Source organism: Strongylocentrotus purpuratus, unplaced genomic scaffold (genome assembly GCF_000002235.5).
Source record: "Strongylocentrotus purpuratus isolate Spur 01 unplaced genomic scaffold, Spur_5.0 spur5_scaffold_6, whole genome shotgun sequence".
NCBI classification, from domain to species: domain Eukaryota; kingdom Metazoa; phylum Echinodermata; class Echinoidea; order Camarodonta; family Strongylocentrotidae; genus Strongylocentrotus; species Strongylocentrotus purpuratus.
In genome coordinates this window covers 59,968,512-59,992,816 of record NW_022145612.1, presented here as the reverse complement: position 1 = coordinate 59,992,816, position 24,305 = coordinate 59,968,512, and the positions used below count along the sequence as shown (strand labels likewise).

The 24,305-nt window shown below is 36.8% G+C and overlaps 1 protein-coding gene across 4 annotated transcripts in view; it reads right to left on the bottom strand.

The window, feature by feature from the left end:
* Nucleotides 1–2,281: 2,281 nt before the first annotated feature.
* The window catches only part of LOC574767 (cytoplasmic FMR1-interacting protein 2), a 40,906-nt gene continuing 18,882 nt past the window's right edge, over nt 2,282–24,305 (bottom strand). For all 4 annotated transcript variants that reach the window (XM_011664685.2, XM_030999891.1, XM_030999890.1 and 1 more), the window contains exons 7-27: nt 23,789–23,893; nt 23,174–23,407; nt 22,064–22,180; nt 21,162–21,460; nt 20,444–20,594; nt 19,878–20,037; nt 19,044–19,126; nt 17,931–18,004; nt 15,172–15,268; nt 14,434–14,510; nt 13,865–13,973; nt 13,402–13,524; nt 12,005–12,204; nt 11,684–11,771; nt 10,612–10,755; nt 9,858–9,951; nt 9,082–9,285; nt 8,459–8,553; nt 7,558–7,802; nt 6,604–6,751; nt 2,282–6,108 (exon numbers count right to left, since the gene is read on the bottom strand). In XM_011664685.2, coding sequence (XP_011662987.2) covers nt 5,938–6,108; nt 6,604–6,751; nt 7,558–7,802; nt 8,459–8,553; nt 9,082–9,285; nt 9,858–9,951; nt 10,612–10,755; nt 11,684–11,771; nt 12,005–12,204; nt 13,402–13,524; nt 13,865–13,973; nt 14,434–14,510; nt 15,172–15,268; nt 17,931–18,004; nt 19,044–19,126; nt 19,878–20,037; nt 20,444–20,594; nt 21,162–21,460; nt 22,064–22,180; nt 23,174–23,407; nt 23,789–23,893 — 3,018 coding nt within the window. In that variant the 3' untranslated portion in view covers nt 2,282–5,937. The remainder of the gene's footprint in view (nt 6,109–6,603; nt 6,752–7,557; nt 7,803–8,458; nt 8,554–9,081; nt 9,286–9,857; nt 9,952–10,611; nt 10,756–11,683; nt 11,772–12,004; nt 12,205–13,401; nt 13,525–13,864; nt 13,974–14,433; nt 14,511–15,171; nt 15,269–17,930; nt 18,005–19,043; nt 19,127–19,877; nt 20,038–20,443; nt 20,595–21,161; nt 21,461–22,063; nt 22,181–23,173; nt 23,408–23,788; nt 23,894–24,305) is intronic.

Below are 24,305 nucleotides of genomic sequence, written 5' to 3'. Positions count from 1 at the left end.
TCAGAAGCGAAGGTGGCACTTATCAAAAGTGAAAAGGGGCACTTACCAAAGATTAAAAAGGGCACTTATGAGAATGGAAAATAGACACTTATTTCAAAGGAAAATGGGAACTTGTCAAAGAAAAAGGGGCATGTGTCAAAATAAAAGGGAAAGAGGTACTTTTACAAATTAATAGGGGCACTTGTCAAATTAAAAGGGGCACTTTCCTATGTAAAAAGGGGTACTTGAAAAGTGGAGGAGTTGGGCACCACCTCTGAGCATATAACTCAGCATATAACTTTGAACAAATTTATTTGAAAGAAATTGCAAGTGAACATATCTTTATGCATGACTACTACTGCAGTCAGTTGTCATTTTTTACTCGTCATTATCTACTTCTATTAATACTTGTATTTTTTAAAACTAAATATTACTGCCCATTCTGTGAATTCACTATCATGATATGATAACATCGAATATTCATCAATGTAAAATGAAGGGAAAAATAGCATTTGAAATGAAACGCCAGATCCAATTTATGTTTCAGAGTAATACTGCATCTCCAGTATTTATTTCACAGAATATATAACATACCTTAAAGATGGCATCTTTATACAAAAGATATACTGCGCAAGTAATTCATTCTTCACTACAATTAATACAGTGAACAGAAACATTTCATTTTTCAAGAAGGCAAGTGAATTTTCACTATTTTTCTATAATATCAGTAAATACAAAATATGAAATTAACAAAATGTTACATATCTTCAACTTAAGCTATCACATAAGATAATATGATGGATATACAGGACCATATTCTATTTACATCGATTTACCAATATACATACTAATTAGTCTAAAACTAGAACCTTTCAATACAAATAATTCTTGATTATTCTATATAAATGATGAAGTAATAATAATATATTCAAGTTGTATAGACCAACCTTGTACAGATTTTTCTTTCTGTTGTAATTCCCCATCTATAAGTTGTGCAAATACTCAATGATATTGGATTGTATATGGAAATGCTACCATTATATTTTTGAATCTTTTTATTTTCTTTTTAAAGCCCATATCTGCACTAGTTTGGCCAGGAGGGATAAGACCTCCTTCAGGGAAAAAAATACATAGGGGCTCAGGGCGATTTAGCCCCCGAAATGCCCAAAAGAGCCCCCATAAGTAAAAAAAAAAAAGGAGCCCCCAAAATTTGCAAAGAGTTCACTGCAAAACAAATTAAAGAGTGTTATTTTCATGCAAGCAAGCTTGAAAAGTAGCCCCCAAAATTTTGTTATTAATTTTTTCCCTGAGTCCTCCTTGCATGGTCACTGACAGGTGGTTATCTCATCAAATCAGCTCTCAATTAACATAAAAAAAAGGGGATCATTGGGGACCAACGATCACTGCTTAGGCATTGTTTGCTATATAGAGGGTGCAAGTAGCTACAAGTAGTGCAGTCCCACTTAAAGAAAGACACTTTTAAAAGAATATGATTATAGAGCAGATTAACGTCCGTTTTGCTTCAGAGATGATTACAGAGTAGAGAGCCAGAAGGGCAAAAACTAAGTAAAATGACGACTTAAAATCCTTCTGGCACTTAACAGACGAAACATGAGACAAAGAGCAATCAAATTTTCTTTTGTGTCTTCTTCTGGCTACTGTCTCAATACAAGGAATCAACCAGATGATATATATTGATAAAAGGAGGCTCAAAAATATCCCTTTCATAAGTTGGGAACAGGATTAAAAATCCATGCTGATACATAATGAAGAAGATAGTGAAGAGGATAATAAATTAAATTCATGGTCAAATCATCTTATTATGGTAATTGATCTAGGATCCGTTTCAAAAAGCCTTTTTTTCAATGACAAATGACAAAAATCAGTGACAAATCTGCAGATAGCCATTCAGAAGCAAGGATTTCAGTAGCTTATAACAAAAACTGTCATTTGTCACTGATGACAAGTTTTGTGAAACGCCCCCCCTCATCTCAAAACAATGCTGTCATACAAAGATCTATTAATGTCATCTACTATAATCACTACTCAATAATAAGAGTATAATCACACTTCTTTTACAAATCTAAGTAGATATGCAGGGACAAAATATATTATGTTTATAGCACTTTTAGGCATTTTACAAAATCTTTTTTTTGTTCTGTCTACTTTGTATGACAAGGTAATTTCTAAGTAACTGTAATGGTAAATTAACGTTGGCAAACAGAATTTTGGGAATTTAAAGTCTGTCAATTTCCCTCAGGCCACGGAAGAATATACCATACCTCATATATACAAATAGTTATTTGGTAAAAAATAAATCCCATATTTCCAATTTTTCATAAATAAAACAGCACTGTGTGAAACTCAAAAATTATATCTTTTGGAAGACAATCAATGATTGGAATTTGTTGATAAATATACGTTGATAATAGCAACACAGCCTAGGTATTTAAAAAAAATCATTCTCAAATCATTCAATCATTATAGTACTGCAAATTATATCACAATTAATGCACATTTATATTCCAAACAATAGGCCTTTTTTCCAAACCAATTTCGAACTACTTTTCCGCTAATATAATCTTTGAAATAATTATACAGGAACAACACATAAAAAAAATGTCTATTATATTTATTTTTATAAAAGCCACCAGTACGTAATGTAAACAAATATACAAATATGTTGTTAATTCTGTCATTATAACCTAAAAACAATATGAAAATATGTCCAGGATATTTACCCTGCACCTATTTAACTCTTCATAGCCAGCATTAAGCACAGATCTACAATCCTTTTCTGTTTACATTCCTCTTTACTGTCCTTATATGAACATGATGTTACAGTGGAAAACACCCTGTCCCTTGGATAGGATGTTAAAATAGAGGTCCTCTATGAAGGAGAGCAAGTCGCAAGCTATGCATGTAAAGCTATGCATGTAAAGCTATGCATAGTAGTACTACACCTCCACATTCTGATCAGTAACATTGCGAGAAGATGCTTGCAGGTCAAAGGCCGGGTTAAGTTTCCTTTTCCCCTCACAGGCATAAATATAATGTTGAGAAATGAAATATGTCTTCTATGAATGGGCAACGCTGGAACAAATTTTTGTTAACATGATTTGAAAGTCCACCACCCAAGACCTTCATGAGAGGAAAGCTAATATTCAGTTCATATTGCAATTGATTTATTATTCTAGAGAAGCTCTAGCAGAATTAGAATCTCCCTTTCAACAATTATGGGTACCTGCCCACGTCACCACGTCAGTACAATTATATTTTACATCAAATTAATGTTATGTAGTTGAATCAAATCAGTAATGAACAGATGCTTTGGGTTAGTAAACCACATGCTCCTGTGGGAGTCTATTTCCATGTTCCATTTCTGACACTAACCAAATTCTGAACTTCAACTCTGACCCTAGCACCAAACCTAAGCCTATCATTATCCTAACATACAATGTTATCCTAACCCTACATTAAATCTTCACACAAAATTAAGCAAATGTCTCTGGAGTAAATGCTGAATCACCAATGCTCATAAGATATTTCTGTGCAAAACTTTTAACAAATTATTTTAAAAAGATGTACCGGGTAATATGCTACTGCAATAAACTGTCCTGCCAAAATTATTAAGTGTGCAGATCAAAACTGACTAAGATTGCTTCGTGAACTGCAGAGGCACGACAAAGACCAACCTGGAACGTAAAAGGCATAATAATTGGTGTCATCTGTAAATACATTGTGTGTCTCATTAACTCTTCTTGGTAATACTACATATAACCAATGTAAAAGAGATAATTACTAGCTTCATGTTCTAATATGGTTTTACCTCAAAAATATAAAACAATTACACATATTGTATTCCTGACGCATCACTTCATGCCACTTCATTTTTGCAAGCAATATAAAGCCATGCCTTGGAGCAACATAAAGCCTTTATTAATGTGTTTAAAACAAATCACGGTTTATCATCATATTTCATTTCTATGCCGGCCGGCACAAACGAGTAGTCCCATCCTGATTCCCTCTAATAGACTGACATTTGAAAAATCACTTGCTGAATTCATAGGGTAACAATGATTTCTGAATATTTCTACCTACACATGTACATCTTTGTGATAAAACCTATCATTTTTACAAAGAATAAGAATATCAAAGACTGGCCATATCATCAATGAATTTCATATGGTAGTCATTTTCTTTCCTTCATATTTCCACAGCCATCTCCAATTTCTTAAAATGTACTAACATATACATTGGTCATGGCTAATTTCAATACATGTGCATATCTAACTCCATCGTAAAAACTACTCTTTACAAATCTATCTCATAGATATCTATAATTCTGACAATAATTTGGCTAGTATAAGTATCCTTCTTAAGTGCACTTTTCCTTTTTGCATAATTTGATAATCATAACTATTAAGGCTTCAAGGATTGGCTAGTTTTGAAGGACATTCTATCACTATTAAATTAGGCTTCAATATTCTTCTATCATGGTTGTTACACTTACCTGCTGAGGCTGGAATAAATATAACACGGTCTTTCCCACAAAACAGACAAATGCAAAGTCCACAGGACCATACTGAATGCTTTGTTGCATTGACACTGTAAAACATTGAAAACAATGTACAAAAATGTAAAGTCACTAGTATATCACAGCAGAATGGAACAACAGATTCACAATAAAATGAAATATTTTGATTTTTGACACAAGACACTTTGTTGAAGACAGCATTTGAATGCACTTTGAAAGCTGCAACAAAAATGGAAGACTGATCCCATTGAGGCTTCAATAAAAAAAATAGTTTGGTTACCATACATTAAAAAGATATATATTTCTATTTACAGGCCCTCTTAGACAAAGCTCTGCAATTGATCATACACGTACTTCTATTGATGGTATGATCAATTGATTGTACAAAGTGATTCAAATTTAAAAAGCGCTAGCTTATTCTTTTGTGTTACGGGACCCAAAACTCAGTTCTCTGTGAGTGTTTCATGACAGAATTTCCAATGTTATGCACCTATTTCACAGTAAGGAAGAAACTATAATGCATTTAACCAGTTGACTCCTGGATTCTCTCTTCCCCAAGGCTCACCATGAGAACCAATCAGTTAAGAGTATACTAAGCTCAGTTGAGAATATGATAGTTCCTTTGATATAAGTAAATATGAAAATAGATTCAAAATATATGTTTATATACTGTACTAAGTACAAGAATATCATATCATATAATGTAGCCGTCATTCATTTTATGTACCAGAAATGCTTAAAATAAATGGGTGTGATTTATGCCCCAAGCGCAATAGATGAAATACCTCAATCAATTTAAAAGATTGAGTTGAAACTGTTCTATGTCGGCTAAGAGAGATACATTGTTTGTCATCATTCTGGATTAACATGACTAAGTACAGACTGACGGCCTCTCACTGCAGGTAGAGCATGTGTTGGGAGAGGGTACACCACATGTAGAGCATGTGTTGGGAGAGGGTACACCACATGTAGAGCATGTGTTAGGAGAGGGTACACCACATGTAGAGCATGTGTTGGGAGAGGGTACACCACATGTAGAGCATGTGTTGGTAGAGGGTACACCACATGTAGAGCATGTGTTGGTAGAGGGTACACCACGTGATATTTGTTCAATCAGCTACTTTTTCTGTAGACAATCTTGCATCTTTTGGACCATTGAGTGGTGAAGAGAGGGTTTGAAGATCACAAATGAATCTAGTTTACACCTGATCAGAGCTTTCTTGAATCAAGTGTTCTCTCTGGAGGCCATTCTTTACATAGTTTGGATCTGTAACTTGTAGAAAGGGAGGGGTAGGTAGAGTGAGTTAGTTGTGCCCTCTGAATACTATCCATCTGTGATTGTTTCAGTAGAGGGTGAATAGGTCCTTAGTACACCCTATGCTGAGCTCTCTGAACCAATTGTTCTGTCTGAAGACCAATCTTTACATGTTCTTGACCTGTGACTGGTGCATAGGAGGTTGGTAGAAGTTGACCTCTGGTGCGCATGTGGGGGCCTGTGAGTCACCCATGACCAGAGTCTTGTTGAGGACCTCAAAGATTTGCTGATTGAGGATCTGGTATTTGCTGATACGGTCCACATACCTCTTCACAGACTGAAAAAGAAATGGCAGAGAGTTTTTGTATTTAGAAAGAAGGTACGATAAACCATGCAAGATTCCATGAAAAAAATGAAATTGGTTCATCAAATAAGAACAAATAGACAACAGCTCCTGAGCTGATGTTTATGTTGCAAATATTGAACAAAATATACCAATCATGTATAGGCCCAATGCAGGCAGTTTTCACCTTCAGTTTTCACAGGATCTCCTACATATTATCTTTGTGCAATCAAAACTAGTTGCAAATGATGAAGTATAAATGGGTAGATCTGTAATCTTGGCAAAGTTTTTTTTTATGGAAATACCTTACATATTCCCCCCCCCCCCTTCTCTTCCCAACGCTTCATAAACAACATAACTACCTACAATCAGAGCTTCGTTTCTTGCTTTTGCTAAAAATTAACTTTCAAAGGAACCTATATGGCAAAAGAGACCTCCATTGACTGGGGCATAGAGTTAAGACTTGAGTGAGGTATTAAGTTGACTCACGATGCCATTGATGTCTGCTAGCTTGCCATCCACCTCATTGACCCTCTGGATATGAGAGGCAAAGTCTAGGAGTTCATACTTCCTTGCTTGATTGAGGAGGGTCATGATGGTACATCCTGCCCAGTTCAGACCATCACCATACCCTTCCCTGCAGGACGGAGAAAATACAAAGTCAGGAGAATGAATGAAGGGAACTTAGTCTTTCTCTTGGAGTAACATAAGATGTCATGTGGCTTTCAAATATCAAGAATGATGAACTATCAAAGGAAGGGAAATGAATGTTCCCTGTATAGTAAATCAAACTAATTGAATATATCAAGAATATCATGAGAATCTACAAGGTGCTACAATAGATGCTCTGGTGTCTATTGCTGCACAGTCAATTCCTAACACTATCCAAATAACAACATTCCTAGAGTAAACACCATATTTAATCTGAATCAAAAACTCGGACCTACCCTAAGAAATGACTATCCTAACCCTATCTCTATATATTTGATGAAACATGTGTCACAGCAGCAATTACTGCATCACCATCTATAAAGGAAAACCTTGTGCTTTAATACAGACACGTAGTATTCATGCCCGTTTTAGAATTTACTCTCTAGCCCAGTTTTTTTTCTTCAACTCACATCCCCGCACTCATAGAAAAACAAAAAACAATTCAGAACACAACAAAACAGAAAAAAGCACAAAGAATTCTGTATTCTAAAATGACATTTTATTTTAGATTACATTTCAATAAACTGGAATTAAAGTAATTTAGAATAGATATGACTAAACAGGATAAATTTAATTATATTATGTTAGATTATATCAGATTAGACTTGAATGAGAATGGATAAGATTAAGTTGGTACGATTCAAATTGAAAAAGTCGCTTTGGACTTTAATCTGCTCCCTAATTATTTCGCAAAATACCAAACAGATTAAAACTCCAAATCCATGTACTCACTCTACACTGGTGTTGTTTGGGTTGAGGGGCATACAGATGACGATCATGATAGCACTCCAGAGCCGATGGAACTCCAGGTTGCTCTCATCAACGTGCATCACTCCATTCTCCGGCGGAGTCTCTCCCCGCCATACTGGGTCGTCAAGGAAAGACCTGATGCGGTTCAAGATCTCCTTCAAGATGATGTTGCCGCAGGCACCTCGCTCTCTCAGTAGAAGGTCATTCTCTTGGGCATTGCGCAGTTGCTGGTGTGAATGAGATGAAGGGAGGGAAGGGAAAAGAGTTAAAGACCATTAATATTAGGGTACATTTTTCTGGTATACATGTGGATAATAGACACATTCTAAACAAGGGAGACAACTCACTATGCAAATCTTCTTATTATTTTCCCCAATGGTCAAACTACAAAGCAATATGTAAATTATCTATAAACCAAAATGCCTATACAAAGACATTAAAATCTACATCATAAGAACAGTGTGTAGCGATGCAGCAGGTGTCAGCTATAACGAGATGAAACCTCAAAATAAGAATAGCAGTGAAGTATGCAATTGGCAGTTCACTATGTTTCTAAAGATTAATTTGCACAATATGCGTCAAACAGGACCCATATGATACTGACAACAATCTGAACAAACATCACATTACCATGAATATTAGTCCATCAGGTAATATGACCAGGGTATTATTGAGTAGAACTAAAAATTACCATAAGGACGTGGATTGGGGAAAAAAATACATACAGAGTTCTTCTATGTCTGTACAGTATGTTTTTATTTCATCTATAATTTTGTTTAAACACCTAAATAAGAGGGCTTGGCCCATAGTACTTAAGATATACAGTTTGAGCCGAAGTGAATCCTTCAGCTTGCTTCTGGTGCATAGTTTAGACGGTGTATACCTCTTTTGTGCCAAGTTTCTGCATGAGAGGACATAGATGAAGGTGTGCATAATTCTGCTCCATTTGCTTGATCTTTGTCTCTAGCTTCTCTCCCTCTGCAAGGCAAAACATAGTCAATAATATACATCATGCATCATTCCACACAACTGATCTATATTCATGCAATTAATATTGTGAAAAACAAAATGTCTAAAAGCTATTGAGGTTGTTACTTCATCATGCTTTTATAAATATGTGTAAGTGTTGTTGTGTATTGTGAGGTTTTGAAATCACCAAAATGATAACTAATCGACCCTACCTTGCTGAAAATCAGATGCAGTGAAAAGCAAAGATACACATACATGGGTATATGGGACTACACACATACAGGTGGTATCAAAATCTGGCCTAAAGTTTAGAACTATATCCACATATTTATGGAATATGTGAGGAATTCCATACATACTTGCAAAGTAGGACTTGGGTAGGATGTTCATGAAAGGTTAGACCTAAAACTTTAGAATATGACCAAAATTTGTGTTTGTGTCCATCTGCAAGGTACCCAAAGAATAGATTTAATGCAATCAGCTTTTTATAGCAGACACAATGTAAATGTAGTGGCTTGAGGAGTTTTCCATACGTACTTGCACAGTAAGGCTTGGGTAGGATGTTCATGAAAGGCGAGGCCTGGAACAAGTTCCAAGCCTCCTCCATGCTCAGGACCTGGTCTAGTAGATGAAAGATGATGACAGCATTGCCAACAGACTGGAAAGCAACCAGGGTCTGGGTCTTGAGGTCCGAGTACTGGACCACATCCTGGACGTGGGTGTAGTAGTAAACCACTAGACCTGGAATGAGAGAGAAGAAGTAATCATAATCATAAGAAACATTCCCTGTTTCAGAACAAAGAATCTATGTCATCATAGGAGCCAACATAGCTCAATATTTAGTGAAAAAAGGTGCTGATCATACCGGTAATCATGATCATGAATGTGATAGTAATGACTGTTAATTATAAACATGAGGAGGAGACGGAGGAGGACAATAATGAGGATGATGATAAAGGCAATGACAAGTACCAAAACAATCATCATGATGATGATGATGATGATGACGATGATGATGACAATGATACTGAAGATGATGGTGGTGGTGATTGTGATGATAATGATCAAATCTTCAAGACCATGTAATGGAGATTGTGATCAAGATGATGATGAAGATGATGATGAGAATGATGATGAAGATAAGGATGATGATGATGATGATGATGATGATTATGACGACGACGATGATGATGACGTGGTGAGAATGATGAAGATGATGATGATGATGATCAAGATGATGATGATGAGGATGATGATGATGATCAAGATGATCATGATGATGATGAGAAAGATCAAAAGAAATTAATTCCTACCTTGAGTTCCATATTCTGTCTTGGGCATCTTACACTTGGCAGGCATAGCTTCCTGAAGGAGCACTTTGACGTAAGGTACACACAAGGTTTGGATCTATGCAACAAGGACAAAGAACACAAGTAATCGGTTTACTCAAGAATTCACTTATTTTCATATGCTTAATGCAGAGCCAGAAAAGCATTAACTCAGAAACTTGGACACTTGTGACTTTAAACATACAGTATTTTGGTAGCAGTGATAAGCACTGGTTTTCTTAGACCGTTTCCTCACAATAATGTACATGTATCAACATGCTGTTATTTTTTTTAAATTTCTTATCAGAGTTACCACCACATTGTTTGAATTAAGCAATGTGTTTCAGAGATCAACAGTTAGAGCCATTCATGTTTTCATTGTGCCCACCCATACACCAAATAAACATCCGAGCCATTCATACAAAGGGTTAAGAGACATGATTCAATAACAAGGTTCTAAACTGTCTTCACATCCTGAATGCATCTGTATTCTACAGTCAGCTGTGAGCACCTCCTTCACCCTGGTATAACAAACACTGGCCGGTCAGTTTATTAGATGTATAGTAATTACATAATGAAATTACCAAAAAAAAATAATATATAAAAACTTCTGGAATGTCCATCATATGCTACTAGATGTCAAGAATATTTTCAAACAAAACTTGTGTCCAAGACTTATTAAAAACTGAATATACAAAAGTTTTGAAATGGAATCATGGCAGGAGGGGCCGTAGCTTACAGTTCCTTTAACGATCTTGAGCAGTTCTTCGACCACAACATGAAGCTGTTGGTAACCAAGGAGACGAACCATGATGCGGATGTGTTCCATTCCCATGAAACCCTGGTAGAGACCAGCTATGTGCTGATACACTGCATTCAAGGTCTGGTAGAGAAGAGAAGAGAAGAGAAGAGTCACGAGAAGAGAAGAGAAGAGAAGAGAAGAGAAGAGAAGAGAAGAGAAGAGTCACGAGAAGAGAAGAGAAGAGAAGAGAAGAGAAGAGAAGAGAAGAGTCGAGTCATGAGAAGAGGATTAAATAGAGTCTTATAATCACATCGCATCCTGTATAACCTATAACAGGGAGTGGGGCACGGTTGTGTACAGGTGAAGGCTCTTGACTCTCATACAAGAGGTCATGGGTTCAAGCCTTGACAAGGTGTTTTACTGATTGTTTGTTCCTCTTGACCCAGGTGAGGTGTATTGAGTGGGTACCTGCCATTGCCGGAGTATTAATAATTATAGGGCCCTCACGAAGCATAGTACTAATGCGCAAGGGGCTTCCTTTGGTAAATAAGAATATCACGATTATGATTATCCCAAAATCATCATAGTCATTTGTTCTTTTAACACATTTTGTGCTATTAACTTTGCAAGCAATAAAATTTGAGCCAAAGGTTTTAGATTTTAATATTTTTTCACTTTTGAATGTGGCAAAGAATATATCTATCAGTATAAACTTTACATTCCATGTTTCTACTTCTTTTGAGAAAGATAATTATCAGCCAATATTAGCGCACTTTCGCAAACATGACGGTAACGAGAGCGAAAAAAACAATCTGCACATCCGTGAACCAGAATTTTTTCTGTCCTGTCGATTTTCACGATCGTACGCGGTTCCCTAAACACGACGGAAGAGCTGTATCCCCGTAATTCTCCCGCCGTCTTTGCTTCCGTCGTGTTTGCGAAAGTGCTCTATTATCCCAAACATAGTAAGCAACATTCACATAAGAAACTCAATTCTTAGTGTAGAATATTGACTATAAAGCACTGTAAGCACAAACACATGCGTTTTAGAACTGGAGTATACATGTACCTTGTTTCCAAAGTAATAGGCAGGCTGTGCATTGGCTGGTTTGTCCTTGCTTGTCTCTTCCACAAACATGAGCTTGGTACGAACAAACCTGAACAAAGACAACAAGTAGAGACACTGATCAATCAGCTTCCATCTAGCTTTCAGGCCAGGGTACAATCAGCATCAACCAGCATCTTTTACTTTCTTTATCAAAGTCTTTGTGAATTCTCAAAGATAAGCAGAGAAGGAAATGCTTTGGTCATGGATAACACTAAACTAAAGGTGTACTAACAAAAAGAACAAAGAGAAAGGAATATTATATGTTTGAGATCTAAGGTGTACCTTTGAGTTGTTCCATTGAAGCAGTACTTGGGTAGGATCTCACTGCTTAGGTCCAGGGCTAGAGTGAGAGCTATGGTCCCACATGGTCCTCCTACGTTACTGTCAGCTTCATCTACCAGTGATTGGAAGGCCGGTAAGGTCAGGTACTTGCCCATCATCATATGGGCTAACTGGTTGATTTGGAAGAGGCAGTCCAGTTCCTACAATAATAATAAATAATAATAATAATATTTAGCTTTTATATAGCGCTTAATACAATGTCTCTAAGCGCTTTACAAATATACTATTACCCGGTCACTGGATTCAGTGCTTGCCCGCACACACTGTGTGCACAATCTCCACTCCCTGGGGAGCATTCCAGGCAGGCGTTACAATAGAAGATAACAAATTAGACAATGTATCTGACAGTGTATCTACACAATAAAAACCAAGACCACAAACTTCATCACCAACATCATCATCATTCAGTGATTTGGGTTAGGCAGTCTAGTTCCTATATTGGAAAGAGGCAATTGAGAGGTAACTGACAGACAGCTGGGAATATTCCTATACGGTGCTAAATGAAAGCTAAACCAAGTAATAGGTCTGCATTATATGGGCAAACTGGTTGATTGGGATGAGGCAATTTATTTTCTAGTTCAAGCTCCATTGACATAATGTTATAAAACTGTTCAATAAGACAACTAGATTTGGTCAGAAAATAGGCACAACTTGGTGCCGATTCAGTAACAGAAATTAACATTTCATTTTTTATTGGTTCGCACACAATGACAGTACAATATATACATTCTGAATTATTTCCTTCCAATAAAAATACAAAGTGAACAATGAGCAATGCAAGTGTACATTCAAATCAATATACTTTACTTTAAATAACAGAAGATAAAAGAAACTAGGTAGATCTTTGACTACGCGCAGTTGAAAATGATGCCTCCGCCATAGAGCGATTTTACAAACCAAAACAGAAGTAATTTTTTTAATTCAAGTTTGATTATTATTCCATTAACAGGTTCCCAGGATATAATGATGACTAGTTTTGCTTTCATATATATGTACCAGTATGACCCTTTGATCTTTGTCCCTACAATCTAATCAGTTCATTAGCTCTCCAAGAGACATACATGACCCAAGTTTGGTGGTAATCTGTTCATCGGTTCTAATGATAATGTGATCACGAGCTATTTTTGCATACATAATGAGCCCTGTGACCTTTGACCTTGTGGCTCCAAAATCTAATCAGTTCATTGACTCTGCAAGATATAAACATGACCCAAATATGGCGGGAATCCATCAATTGGGTTCTTGAGATAACGCGATTACGTGAACGGGGCCTACGTACGAAAAACATAATGCCTCTGACTACCTCGTTGCGGAGGCATAAAAAGAGTTGAACTTACAATAAGACCTTCATTGATGCCATGACCTTCGAATCTAGAGATGGCCAATTTGAGACTCTTAAGGATTGACTGGATAATTCTCTGGGACAGCAATCTGCTCATATCCACTGACCTACCCAGGATCTAGAAGACAAATGATAATCACAGTACAACACATCATTCATACAAAGCAATAAACCAATGACTTCAAAATAGTACTCAGGCACAGCCCAAAGGATGAATCGGAACAAAACTGCATTTATCATATAATTAATTTTTGCACAGATGAAGCAAATCCTCTTTACTTCATTATATGGAAAGGGTTTGCATCATTCCTGAGGAAAAAGCATGTGAAATACACTTTTCTAATTTAACATCCTATTCATTCCATTTTTAATACTGAACTGCAACAAGGAGAAATCTAGATCATTCTTATGACTGGTTAAGGTTAACAAAATGTTGAGTCATCAATATAGGGACCTACCTGTACATGTTTTTGCCTGAGGATGCTGTCGTACTTGTTGGCCTTTTGGCATGGGATTTCAATGCCATACTTCTTGCATTCCTTTCGGAACCTCCTGTCTAGTAGCATGCTGATAGGAAAAAAGACACACATATACTCATATCAGAGATCAAACTTAGATAATTGCTCAAGATAAAATGAAATTGACTATTTCTTTATAGCACATTCTAATCTGACATCAAATTATCTATACTATCAAGTAATATCAACATCGAGTGATACGGAGCGGACTAACTTTCATAGGATTAAAAAGACTACTATAGCAAGTGGAATACTGTATAAATCATATCATAATAATTATTCTTGTTAAAAATTAAGATGTTTCTACAGATATGCCAACCTTTACATTCAGCTTTCAGGGAGGATTCATTCAGAAATCAGGGATGTTTCTATCAATTGCATACAGCATTATAGGAATAATCTTTCAAAAACTCAGGGAGGCATTAAAATTTGAGTGAAGTGACATATCAAGTAAAATAAAATAATTTAGGGAGCCTCCAATCAGGGAGTGTTGGGATCTGTGTTATTACCTTCCAGCCAGCTCCTTGTAGTATGCAAAGATCATCTCAGCAAGCTTGTACACCAGCTGATCGAAGCACAGATTCACCTGCAAAACAAACATACCAACATCTTGTAGACAAACTATCAATCCTTCTTGACATTGAATCTCATAATCCCTTTCTAATCTTGAAGAGATCACTGCAAGGCCACTCATGATAGTTTGGAGATATTAGTAAATATGTAACTAACATGTCGAGTTGTTGGCTAAAACACTTATTTTCAACTGACCCTAGCCTGAAATATATAAGGCACCTTTGTCAATGAGTCAACTCATCTGTTGACATGAAAATGAGCATCATTTAATTCCAATTTGAATGGGCATCAGGAAATAATAATAATAATAATAATAATAATACTCAGTTTTTATATAGCGCTTATTACAATCACTAGGCGCTTCCAAACTTGGAGATTATTACCCCAGCTTTAGCTGTGCTGCCATTACGATCCCCTAGCATTCAAAGGAATTAATTCCTGCCAGGTACCCAATTACATCACCTGGGTTGAGTGTGGCAAATGTAGATCAATGTCTTGCCAAAGAACAAATCTTTGTGGCATGTTGAATGTTCATCAAAATAAAGATAGTATTAAAATTTGTATAGCCACCACCCCCCCCCCCCCCCACACACACACACACACATTTCAGCATGAATGCAAATTATGTGTTGTACTACTACAGCATACATGTGAGAAGAGAGACTGTATCTCACCTCAGCCTCTATCTCGTCATAGAGATACTGTTTCTTGAAGATAGTCAGAGCATATTGTGCACTGTCGTTGTACAGATCAAGAGGGAAGAACACATATCTGCAGAAAGGCAAGAAAGAAATACATACCAGGTAAGTCACATTTCAATCACGTTGCTCCGCGTGCAAGAGTTTACATATTACCATTTGCTGGGTTGTTACCGATCTCACATTCTCTTCCTCACTTTCACATGAGACTGATACAAGGGCTATTTGCAGATCACCAATTTAACATTCTTATAACCTGAGATATTTTTCTCTAATTTTGTTTTAAACATTTTTATTTTCACGTTATTGCCAATAATGAAAAGAAACATAAATGCCATGTAATGCTCTTAAGCAAAGTGTCAATATTATCACTATTAGTATTATTTGTAATACCATATATATGACAGGTGGATACTGAATACTGATTGTCTAATAATTATATCTCACATGAAGCAGAAATATTAAATGCATGGTGAAATTAAAGACACAAAGAAATTTTAAAGAGTCAGTGATATATAGTACCGAAGCTGTGACGTCATAAAAATCTACTTTTAGAATTTCTCAATTTTTTCTTCATTTTCCGAAAGAGCATAAAAAATAATGTCAAATGTTGAAAACCAATTGAATATGTTAACGCTTAATGTACTGGGGGGGGGGGGGGGGGCCTGGGAGGCCCCCCCCCCTCGACATTTTCGGAGATTGCGCCGCAACCGCTCGGAATTTTGAATTGTCGTTTCATGACTTTTTTCCCTCAAGTCTTACGCACATTTTGATACCATTTTCGTCGAAATCGGATATACCTGTAAGGTGTTACATAACAATTAGTATGCACATGTCATCAAAAAAGTGCTATAATTGCATATAGTCATGTACAAGAAAAAATTGAAAGATATGAATTGATATCAAATTGCTTTAAAATTTTTCTCAAAGTAACTTGATGTATTTCAGAACAAAAGAATACATTAGAAATAAAACAATAGATATAATAAAAAATAAAAAACAATAAAATACATAAGAAAATAAATAGTTGAAAATTGCATCAAATTTGCATAAATTATCATTATTAATTACATCAAATAACTATTTTGTGTTAGAAAAGAAGTTTCATATAAATAATGAGTTTCAACATTCAAAAAGTGGAGTCTGACAATTTTTGTAATGATTCTAGTTCCCTATATATATTTCCAGATTTGATATTCATGAATGCGTATTCATAATTTATGCAAATTAACCTATGCTTTTTCAAATATCAAAAAAATAATGAAACCTCATGAATTTGAGATGAGGGAAACATTTATTCAATACATTTTTGAGATTCTTCACAAGTCTACGGACAAATATGTAGAGTTTTCTGTAAAATGCATAAAATTAGCATTTTGCATAATTAATTAGGCTATAACGACAAAAATTTGCATATTAGAAAAAAACTAATTATACCATCTTGTTCCTTATGTAAATATCTACAAACATGCAAATTTTCGCGTTCATCGGACAATCAACGGCCGAGATCATGGGGGGGGGCCTCCCAGGCCCCCCCCCCCCCCCCCCCCCCCAGTCAGAGAGTGCTCGAAATAGCCCAGTACAGTAAGGGTTAAGTATTGGCTGAGATATGACCATCTGAATAAAAAGATTCCCCATAGGAACTCAGTGTTATATGCTCTGGCTCCTAACCATTAGGAGCCAGAGCATATAACTCCTACAGGACATATATTCATTCAGATGGTCATATCTCAGCCAATACTTAACATATTCAATTGGTTTTCGACATTTGGACATTATTGTTGATTCTCTTTCGGAAAATGAAGAAAAAATTGAGAAATTCTAAAAGTAGATTTATGATGACGTCATACTTCACCACTCTATTGACATAACATGAATTGACGTAGAACAACATATCACCAGCTTAGAGCCAGAAGGGCATTTAACACATAGTTAACACCCTTCTGGCCCCAAACAGACAATAGACTCCCTACTTATTCCTCTACCACAAACTATACCATACTTACTCCATGAGGGCAGGCTCCTTGGCCCCAAACAGACAATAGACTCCCTACTTATTCCTCTACCACAAACTATACCATACTTACTCCATGAGGGCAGGCTCCTTGGCCCCAAACAGACAATAGACTCCCTACTAATCCCTCTACCACAAACTATACCATACTTACTCCATGAGGGCAGGCTCCTTGGCCCCAAACAGACAATAGACTCCCTACTTATTCCTCTACCACAAACTATACCATACTTACTCCATGAGGGCAGGCTCCTTGGCCCCAAACAGACAATAGACTCCCTACTTATTCCTCTACCACAAACTATACCATACTTACTCCATGAGGGCAGGCTCCTTGGCCCCAAACAGACAATAGACTCCCTACTAATCCCTCTACCACAAACTATACCATACTTACTCCATGAGGGCAGGCTCCTTGGCCCCAAACAGACAATAGACTCCCTACTAATCCCTCTACCACAAACTATACCATACTTACTCCATGAGGGCAGGCTCCTTGGCCCCAAACAGACAATAGACTCCCTACTAATCCCTCTACCACAAACTATACCATACTTACTCCATGAGGGCAGGCTCCTTGGCCCCAAACAGACAATAGACTCCCTACTAATCCCTCTACCACAAACTATACCATACTTACTCCATGAGGGCAGGCTCCTTGGCCCCAAACAGACAATAGACTCCCTACTAATCCCTCTACCACAAACTATACCATACTTACTCCATGAGGGCAGGCTCCTTGGCCGTCAAGATCTCGTCAGTTAAGATCCATGGAATGGACATCTCAATCGGGAACTACAACAAATATACATTGAGAAACATCATTACTTGTATTCATAATAGATTCAGAAAACTATCAATAATACAACCTCTACACAATAAGGTCACCTTGTTTTTAAGCCTCTGTATAGCATGTACGAACAAAAGTATAGTTAAGAAAAATTGTGTTGAAATTGACCCAATGGCATTTGTATGGACAGGAAAAGGGAAGTTTTGGGTAGACATATTTAATAATTTCCCAGTTAATTTCTGGGAAATGAAATATTGTGGATTTGATGGTCTATGGGATAGTTGCCTAGAATAACTGGAATAGTTTTATGTGATCTGATATTTGTTACTCCATCATTTGTTGCAGGCTTTGTTTTGTCAAAGAGAGGCACAGTAAACCACATTTTTTTTCAACGTTAAATAAATGGCAACTGCGCTCAACATAGGACTTGCACATATTCACTTACCTCTGTGTTATAAGATACAGAAATGGAAAGTGTATTACACTTTACCTCATTAAAAAAACGCTTTGGTTTTGCCACGTCATATCTGAATAAGTCTTAAAGGGTGAGATTGGGTTTCATATTAAGCTTGGGGTTACTAATTGGTTAATCCGGTAACTTTGTCTCAGATTCTGAAACAAAATCCTGGATTTAGCTCATGTTGCAATGATAATTATAAACCTTTAGGTCAGTCAAGAACTCCATGACTTTTACAAGCCGATCGCCTGTCTGATTATCAAGATATTTATGATTGGAAATCAAAACCAAATTTCGCATTTGCCAAACGGTTTTCATAACACTACAGTCTATTGGGAAAACGAGTATGGTAAAACCAGTCACTCCAAGATTTTTACTTTTTTGAGGCACTTCTTGATCATTTTGAAGCGCAATTTTTTTTAGGGCTTCAATATTACACCATATCACAGACACTAGTAGCACGTAGGGCCGGGCATCTCAGATTTAACATTGTTAAACGATGCCTTTAAAGGTTGAAGTTCAATCTTTGGTTAGTGGAGGGAATTTTTGAGGAACAATTGCTGCAGAAGAACAAGTCTATTATGTACCTGAATGTGGTTACCCATAGTCATCTCCAGGTAGAACTCCCTGTACCAGAGCTGGGACAGATCACCGCACTTTCGTATCGTAGCTGCAAATTCAAAAGATTGACTCAACAAGCTTCATTCCAATATCTTTTTCCCTACCAGATTCTAAGATTAACCTTTAAATTCAAGGTTGGTCATTTAATCTAACATGCAAGGAAGTTATAATTCATCTTACTATGTGAAACCTATCACAGCTCAAGCAAAAAAGTGCAGTGATTGAGTTCAATAAATTATCCAAAAGGATAATTTATGTGAAATAAACTGCTATGGAACTTTGAATTGGTCATAAAATTTGATTTATTGTCTTTTACATCTTTTTGTTTCAGTTTCTGGTCATGGTAATTACAAATACAAAATTCTTTAAAGAGGACGAGTAGGTTGGGGATAGAATTTCTCAAATGTTAAATGTGATTAATGAAGGACAAGATAGTGAGTGATTACTTTACTTTTGATCATTAATTATGAATTATAAATACAAATTTAGCTAATTATTTTTCTAAAGAAATATATGGTAAATTTTTTTATCAGAATGTTGGGATCCATCTAACAAATCCTAAATCAATTTAGCTCTCTTGGGTAACTCGGCCACTAATCTGCCGAGTCAGAGTTGACCCTAGTACCAGGTTAGTCAGGATCCATCTAACGAACCCTAAATCCAAGCTGAGTCACATCTTTTGGATGTTGATGTGTAAAGTCAGTCCCATGATGTAAATAATAAGATCTGATTAATACATCCTATTACACTCTCAAATACATTACATAAGATATCAATAAATAAGATAATTAGTTTCCAACCTGGGAGGTTGATGAGGTGAAGATAGAAGAACGAGGACTTGAGGAACTCTTCAAAAGGCTCCATGGGTACAAGGTCTTGTAGTTCCTTCCTCAACGTCTTTTTGCCGGTACCACCTTTGTCCGCCGTCACACACTCCAGCATGGTTCGTACCATGTAAAGCTAACGTGGAGAACATAAAGGAGTCAGGATTTATAAAACTCATCACACAAATTGAGAATCTTTAGAAAGAACCTTTGTAGAGACATTGGCATATCTCATTTTCTTTATCATTTACCACTAAAATTAGAGTGAAACATACAACAGCGACCACATGTATACAGAAAGGGCCTTCGGTCTATAGACTCCTTTTTATGTTTCCCTGAAAAGTGTTTCTTTACACACAGTATTTCCGTATAATACAACTACTAAAAAAGTAGAACATCATGTGGCAGCAAGAAAAGATTTTTTTAAATGTAAAGGGCACAGATGTTTCAAGAATACCTCAAAACTGCTGTAAAAACAGGATAAAAAACTGCTACACTCTGCCTCAGACTAGGGAGGACAAACTATTAGGTGTGTACTGTACCTGAGTGGTAGAGGGTCCAATACACTTCCTTGGGACCTTCTTGGTAGTGTAGCCGGTCTTAGGGTCCTTCTCACCCTTGAGGACAGGGTCATCTCCAGGCTGCTGGCCCTCCAGCCAATCACAACAACTATCTCTCACTCCACGGATGATACTGCATGGGTCAAAGCAAGGCCAAATTCACAAAAATAATAATAATAACAATATCAACAACAACAACAACAGCAACAGCAAAAGCATCAACAATAGGGTAGCCTCATATGTATTAATACAGTTTTCCCAATCATTTTGCAGGTTGAAAGTAGATCTCTACACATTGACTGATCTATTAACTTTCTCACCACCCTTATAAGGGAGAATCTTCCATTAGCATTTACCCACCCCCCCCCCCCCCCAACACACACACACACACACACACACAGTAAGGGTGAGTGCATTTTGTTTGGACCAAAATAAAAATGGATTTGAAGAAGCATAGTCAGAGTGAATGGTAAATATTATGTAGACCATGTAATATTCAGTTGACCAATCAAATACCTAGATTATTTCTATGTATTACATTATTGTACATAAACTTAAGAACTAAAGAATGCCTGAAATGAGTAACCCTCACCGTATCTCTTACTCTGACCCTGACCCTAACACTGGCCCTAACCAATTCACTGTGCTGCTGCATGGTGGTGTATTCTTCAAGAAAGCCTGAACTTGAATATTGCCTCACCTCAAGATAAGTGTTCCTTTCTTCTTCTTGGTCCTCTTGACTGCTGCCCTCATGGGTTCCCTCAGGGTCAGCTGAACGAAGTCCTGGACCTCGCTGTAGATGCTCCGATGGATGGCTTCCTGGAAGAACGGCTCCATCTTGCTGATGATAGCCTGGAGACTCTTGATCATGGCGATGATCTCAATCAGAGCAAACTTCTCCTGCTGGTTGTAATTGAAGCGGGTGGCCTTCTCGTACTCCTCTGCCTTTTCTACCTCTGGCTTGTGGCTGGTGCTGGGGTGAAGGAGCTTCCACGAGAACTGGAAACAACACAAATCAATCAACTCAAAATGTGCATTATTGCATCTCTGGGTTGTGTATCAAGATTATGAGAGAGTGTTCATTAAATTTCATTTGCTAGCATCATTTCATAATCCTGTGTTTGTCTTCATCTTGTGTTCCTTAAAGAATAGAACTACCTAAACCTGCGACTATATCCCACATAGAGAATGTCTTGTTCATGGGTTGGCCAAGAGCACTTCATGTGACCACACATATTTCTACTAGACAAGTGAGATAATACTTGCTACTTTCCCAACTTCTTTGAGAAGATCACCGTTTGAGCAGCTAGCCATGGGAATGGTTTCGCAGAAATTAGCTGCTTATGCACACAGCCAAGTTACCAACCCCAGCAATACACTAGGACAACACTTGGTGCTAATACAGGCCAATAATGAAGTCACCATTTCTTTTTAATATAAACCTACTTTACTTTAGTCAGTAAAACTAACTTTTCAAAGGAAGTATAGAAAACAAATATAAACATTAATTTAAGTTACAAGCTAAATCTACAGGATCTGAGCCAACCATCTTAACCACATAGAAGACAGGGTATATCTGTCTACTGTACTTGTAAATCTCACCATTTCAGTGACAAGTGCAGTGAGTTTGGAGAGTAATCTTAAGCCTTTGAGTGCCAGCTCGTAGATGGCCTTGTTCTCTGCATCACTCCTCTTTACTGGCTGGTTGTTGTTCTGGGCCTGCATCAACAACAATAAAAAGAAGAAAAAGAATATCAATTCTGAGCAGGATTAAACCAAAAATGCAGTAATGCAGCTTGTTTTCTATTTCAAGTCCATTAAAACATTTTAAATGTGAAGTGTGAATCAACCACAAATTTAATTTCAATCGACACTACAGTGTATTTTTATTGTGTTCTGTTTTCTTGATAATTTTGCTTCTAATAACATATTACTTCAATTGGCTGCATTTGTATTCAATTACAATGTTTGATTCTTGAAATATGATACCAGTTATATTGCAATTAAATAAATTGGACAATTTGAAGTGCCTCAATTATTGTCTCATAAATGGGATTCATTTGAAGTACCAGTAGCCGGAAAAGGAAATGGCCATTAAGTGTGTACATACAGTTCACATTATTTAAGAGGTTGAAAGAGAAATATAGCACAGAAGAAAGTGAACATTTGAGCGAGTACTTCTATAACTCAGTCATAGATTTAATTGAATGGACAGAGGCATATGTATATGACCTAAAGGCATAGTGAGAGCCTACTGGTCCTACCCCAAACAGGGCCAAATTATAGGAATGCAGGCAGACTGATAGTAACATTTGTTTGGAAACAAAACATATGTTTAAAACTGAACTACAGTAAACCAATGTATCGTTACATTTAAAAACTCCAAATCATAAAACTAATTGGAAGAGTCAATATGGCTAAGAACAAACTATCATTATTATTAGTAGACCAAAGATTTATGTAATGTTATATAAATGTGATGTCCATGTAATGCTCGTAAAAAAAGAAATGCATATTGAGCAAAGATTTCGAAGAGAAGCAAATGAAAAAGGAATGATTCTGGCAGAGCACTACTTTATATATTCATTGCATAAAAATCCTCAAGGGATGATTTCATCTTCCATGTGTAGTAGAAGATCTCATTCGAGGACATCATCATGTCTTTTGCCCCAACCTCATGGAATGACCGTACAGATAAATCTTTGATCTTACCTCAATGACCTTCCATTGTGGATGCATCTTGTTATACTTGACCAGCTGAGCGAGGTACTTAGTATGCTGGTCCCTGAGGGCATCCTGCTGTCTGAGGATGTTGAACTGTGACCCCGTTGCTGTGATGTTCTCGCTCTTCCAGAAGGACTGATGGGTCTCGTAGTTGGCACATTTCTTGATGTAAGACAGGACTGAGATCTGGAGATCTCCATACAGTGGCACCACCTCCAGTTGCTATCAATGAAAAAGTTAAATTTAGTTTTGGTTTATCATAACTAAGATGCTTTGTAAGTAATCTTGAGTTCTGGTAATGATAGAAACTATATTCTCACAAAAGGGAACAAAACAGACACTTAAGATTCAAAACTACAATAGTTAAAGTCTGCATAATGAATAAACTGAAGACAAGTACTTTAAGCAAGTCATTCCAACACTGCATACACATACACACAAACAAATGTCTAACTTCAACTCTGGACCAAACATTATATATCTCACCCTAACCTTAAACCTACCCTAACCTACAACCCGATGGTAACCCTAACCCAAATCTATGACAAACTAATGCTCAAAGTTAATGTCAGATCATCGATGGTAGAGGAGGACTGAACAAACCTTGAAGATCTTGTCAATCTTGGAGAGACTGATTCTGTTCTTCTGGTCCATCTTATAGATGCTGTTTGTATCATTGTCCATCAGGAACAGACCTATCCCCATCACCTGCAAAAACAAAGGTTTCATACATATGAAATAAAAGTTTAAATAACTATCCTTGAATATCAACTGCTTTTTCACATATGAACGCAAAACGCACAAACATTCCCCAAGGTCTTGATAACTTGAAGCTTAAGTTGGTGTTGAAATAACTTATGAAACTGGTTTAATCACTTCATGTTTGAAACATTCATGAAAATACTACATGACATTATGGAGACTTCACATTTGGAGTAGAGTTCATTCTTTTTTTCACTATTAAAACAAGCCCCTTCTACTTGGGATCTTCACCTAAAGAGAATTCATCAGGCTCAGGTCTAGACCTTTCTACACTTTGCATTTGTATATAAGCTTGCTTGCTTGCTTGGTGTTTTGTCTGCTCAAGACTTTTGTGACCAAGGCTTCTTATTTCTACATG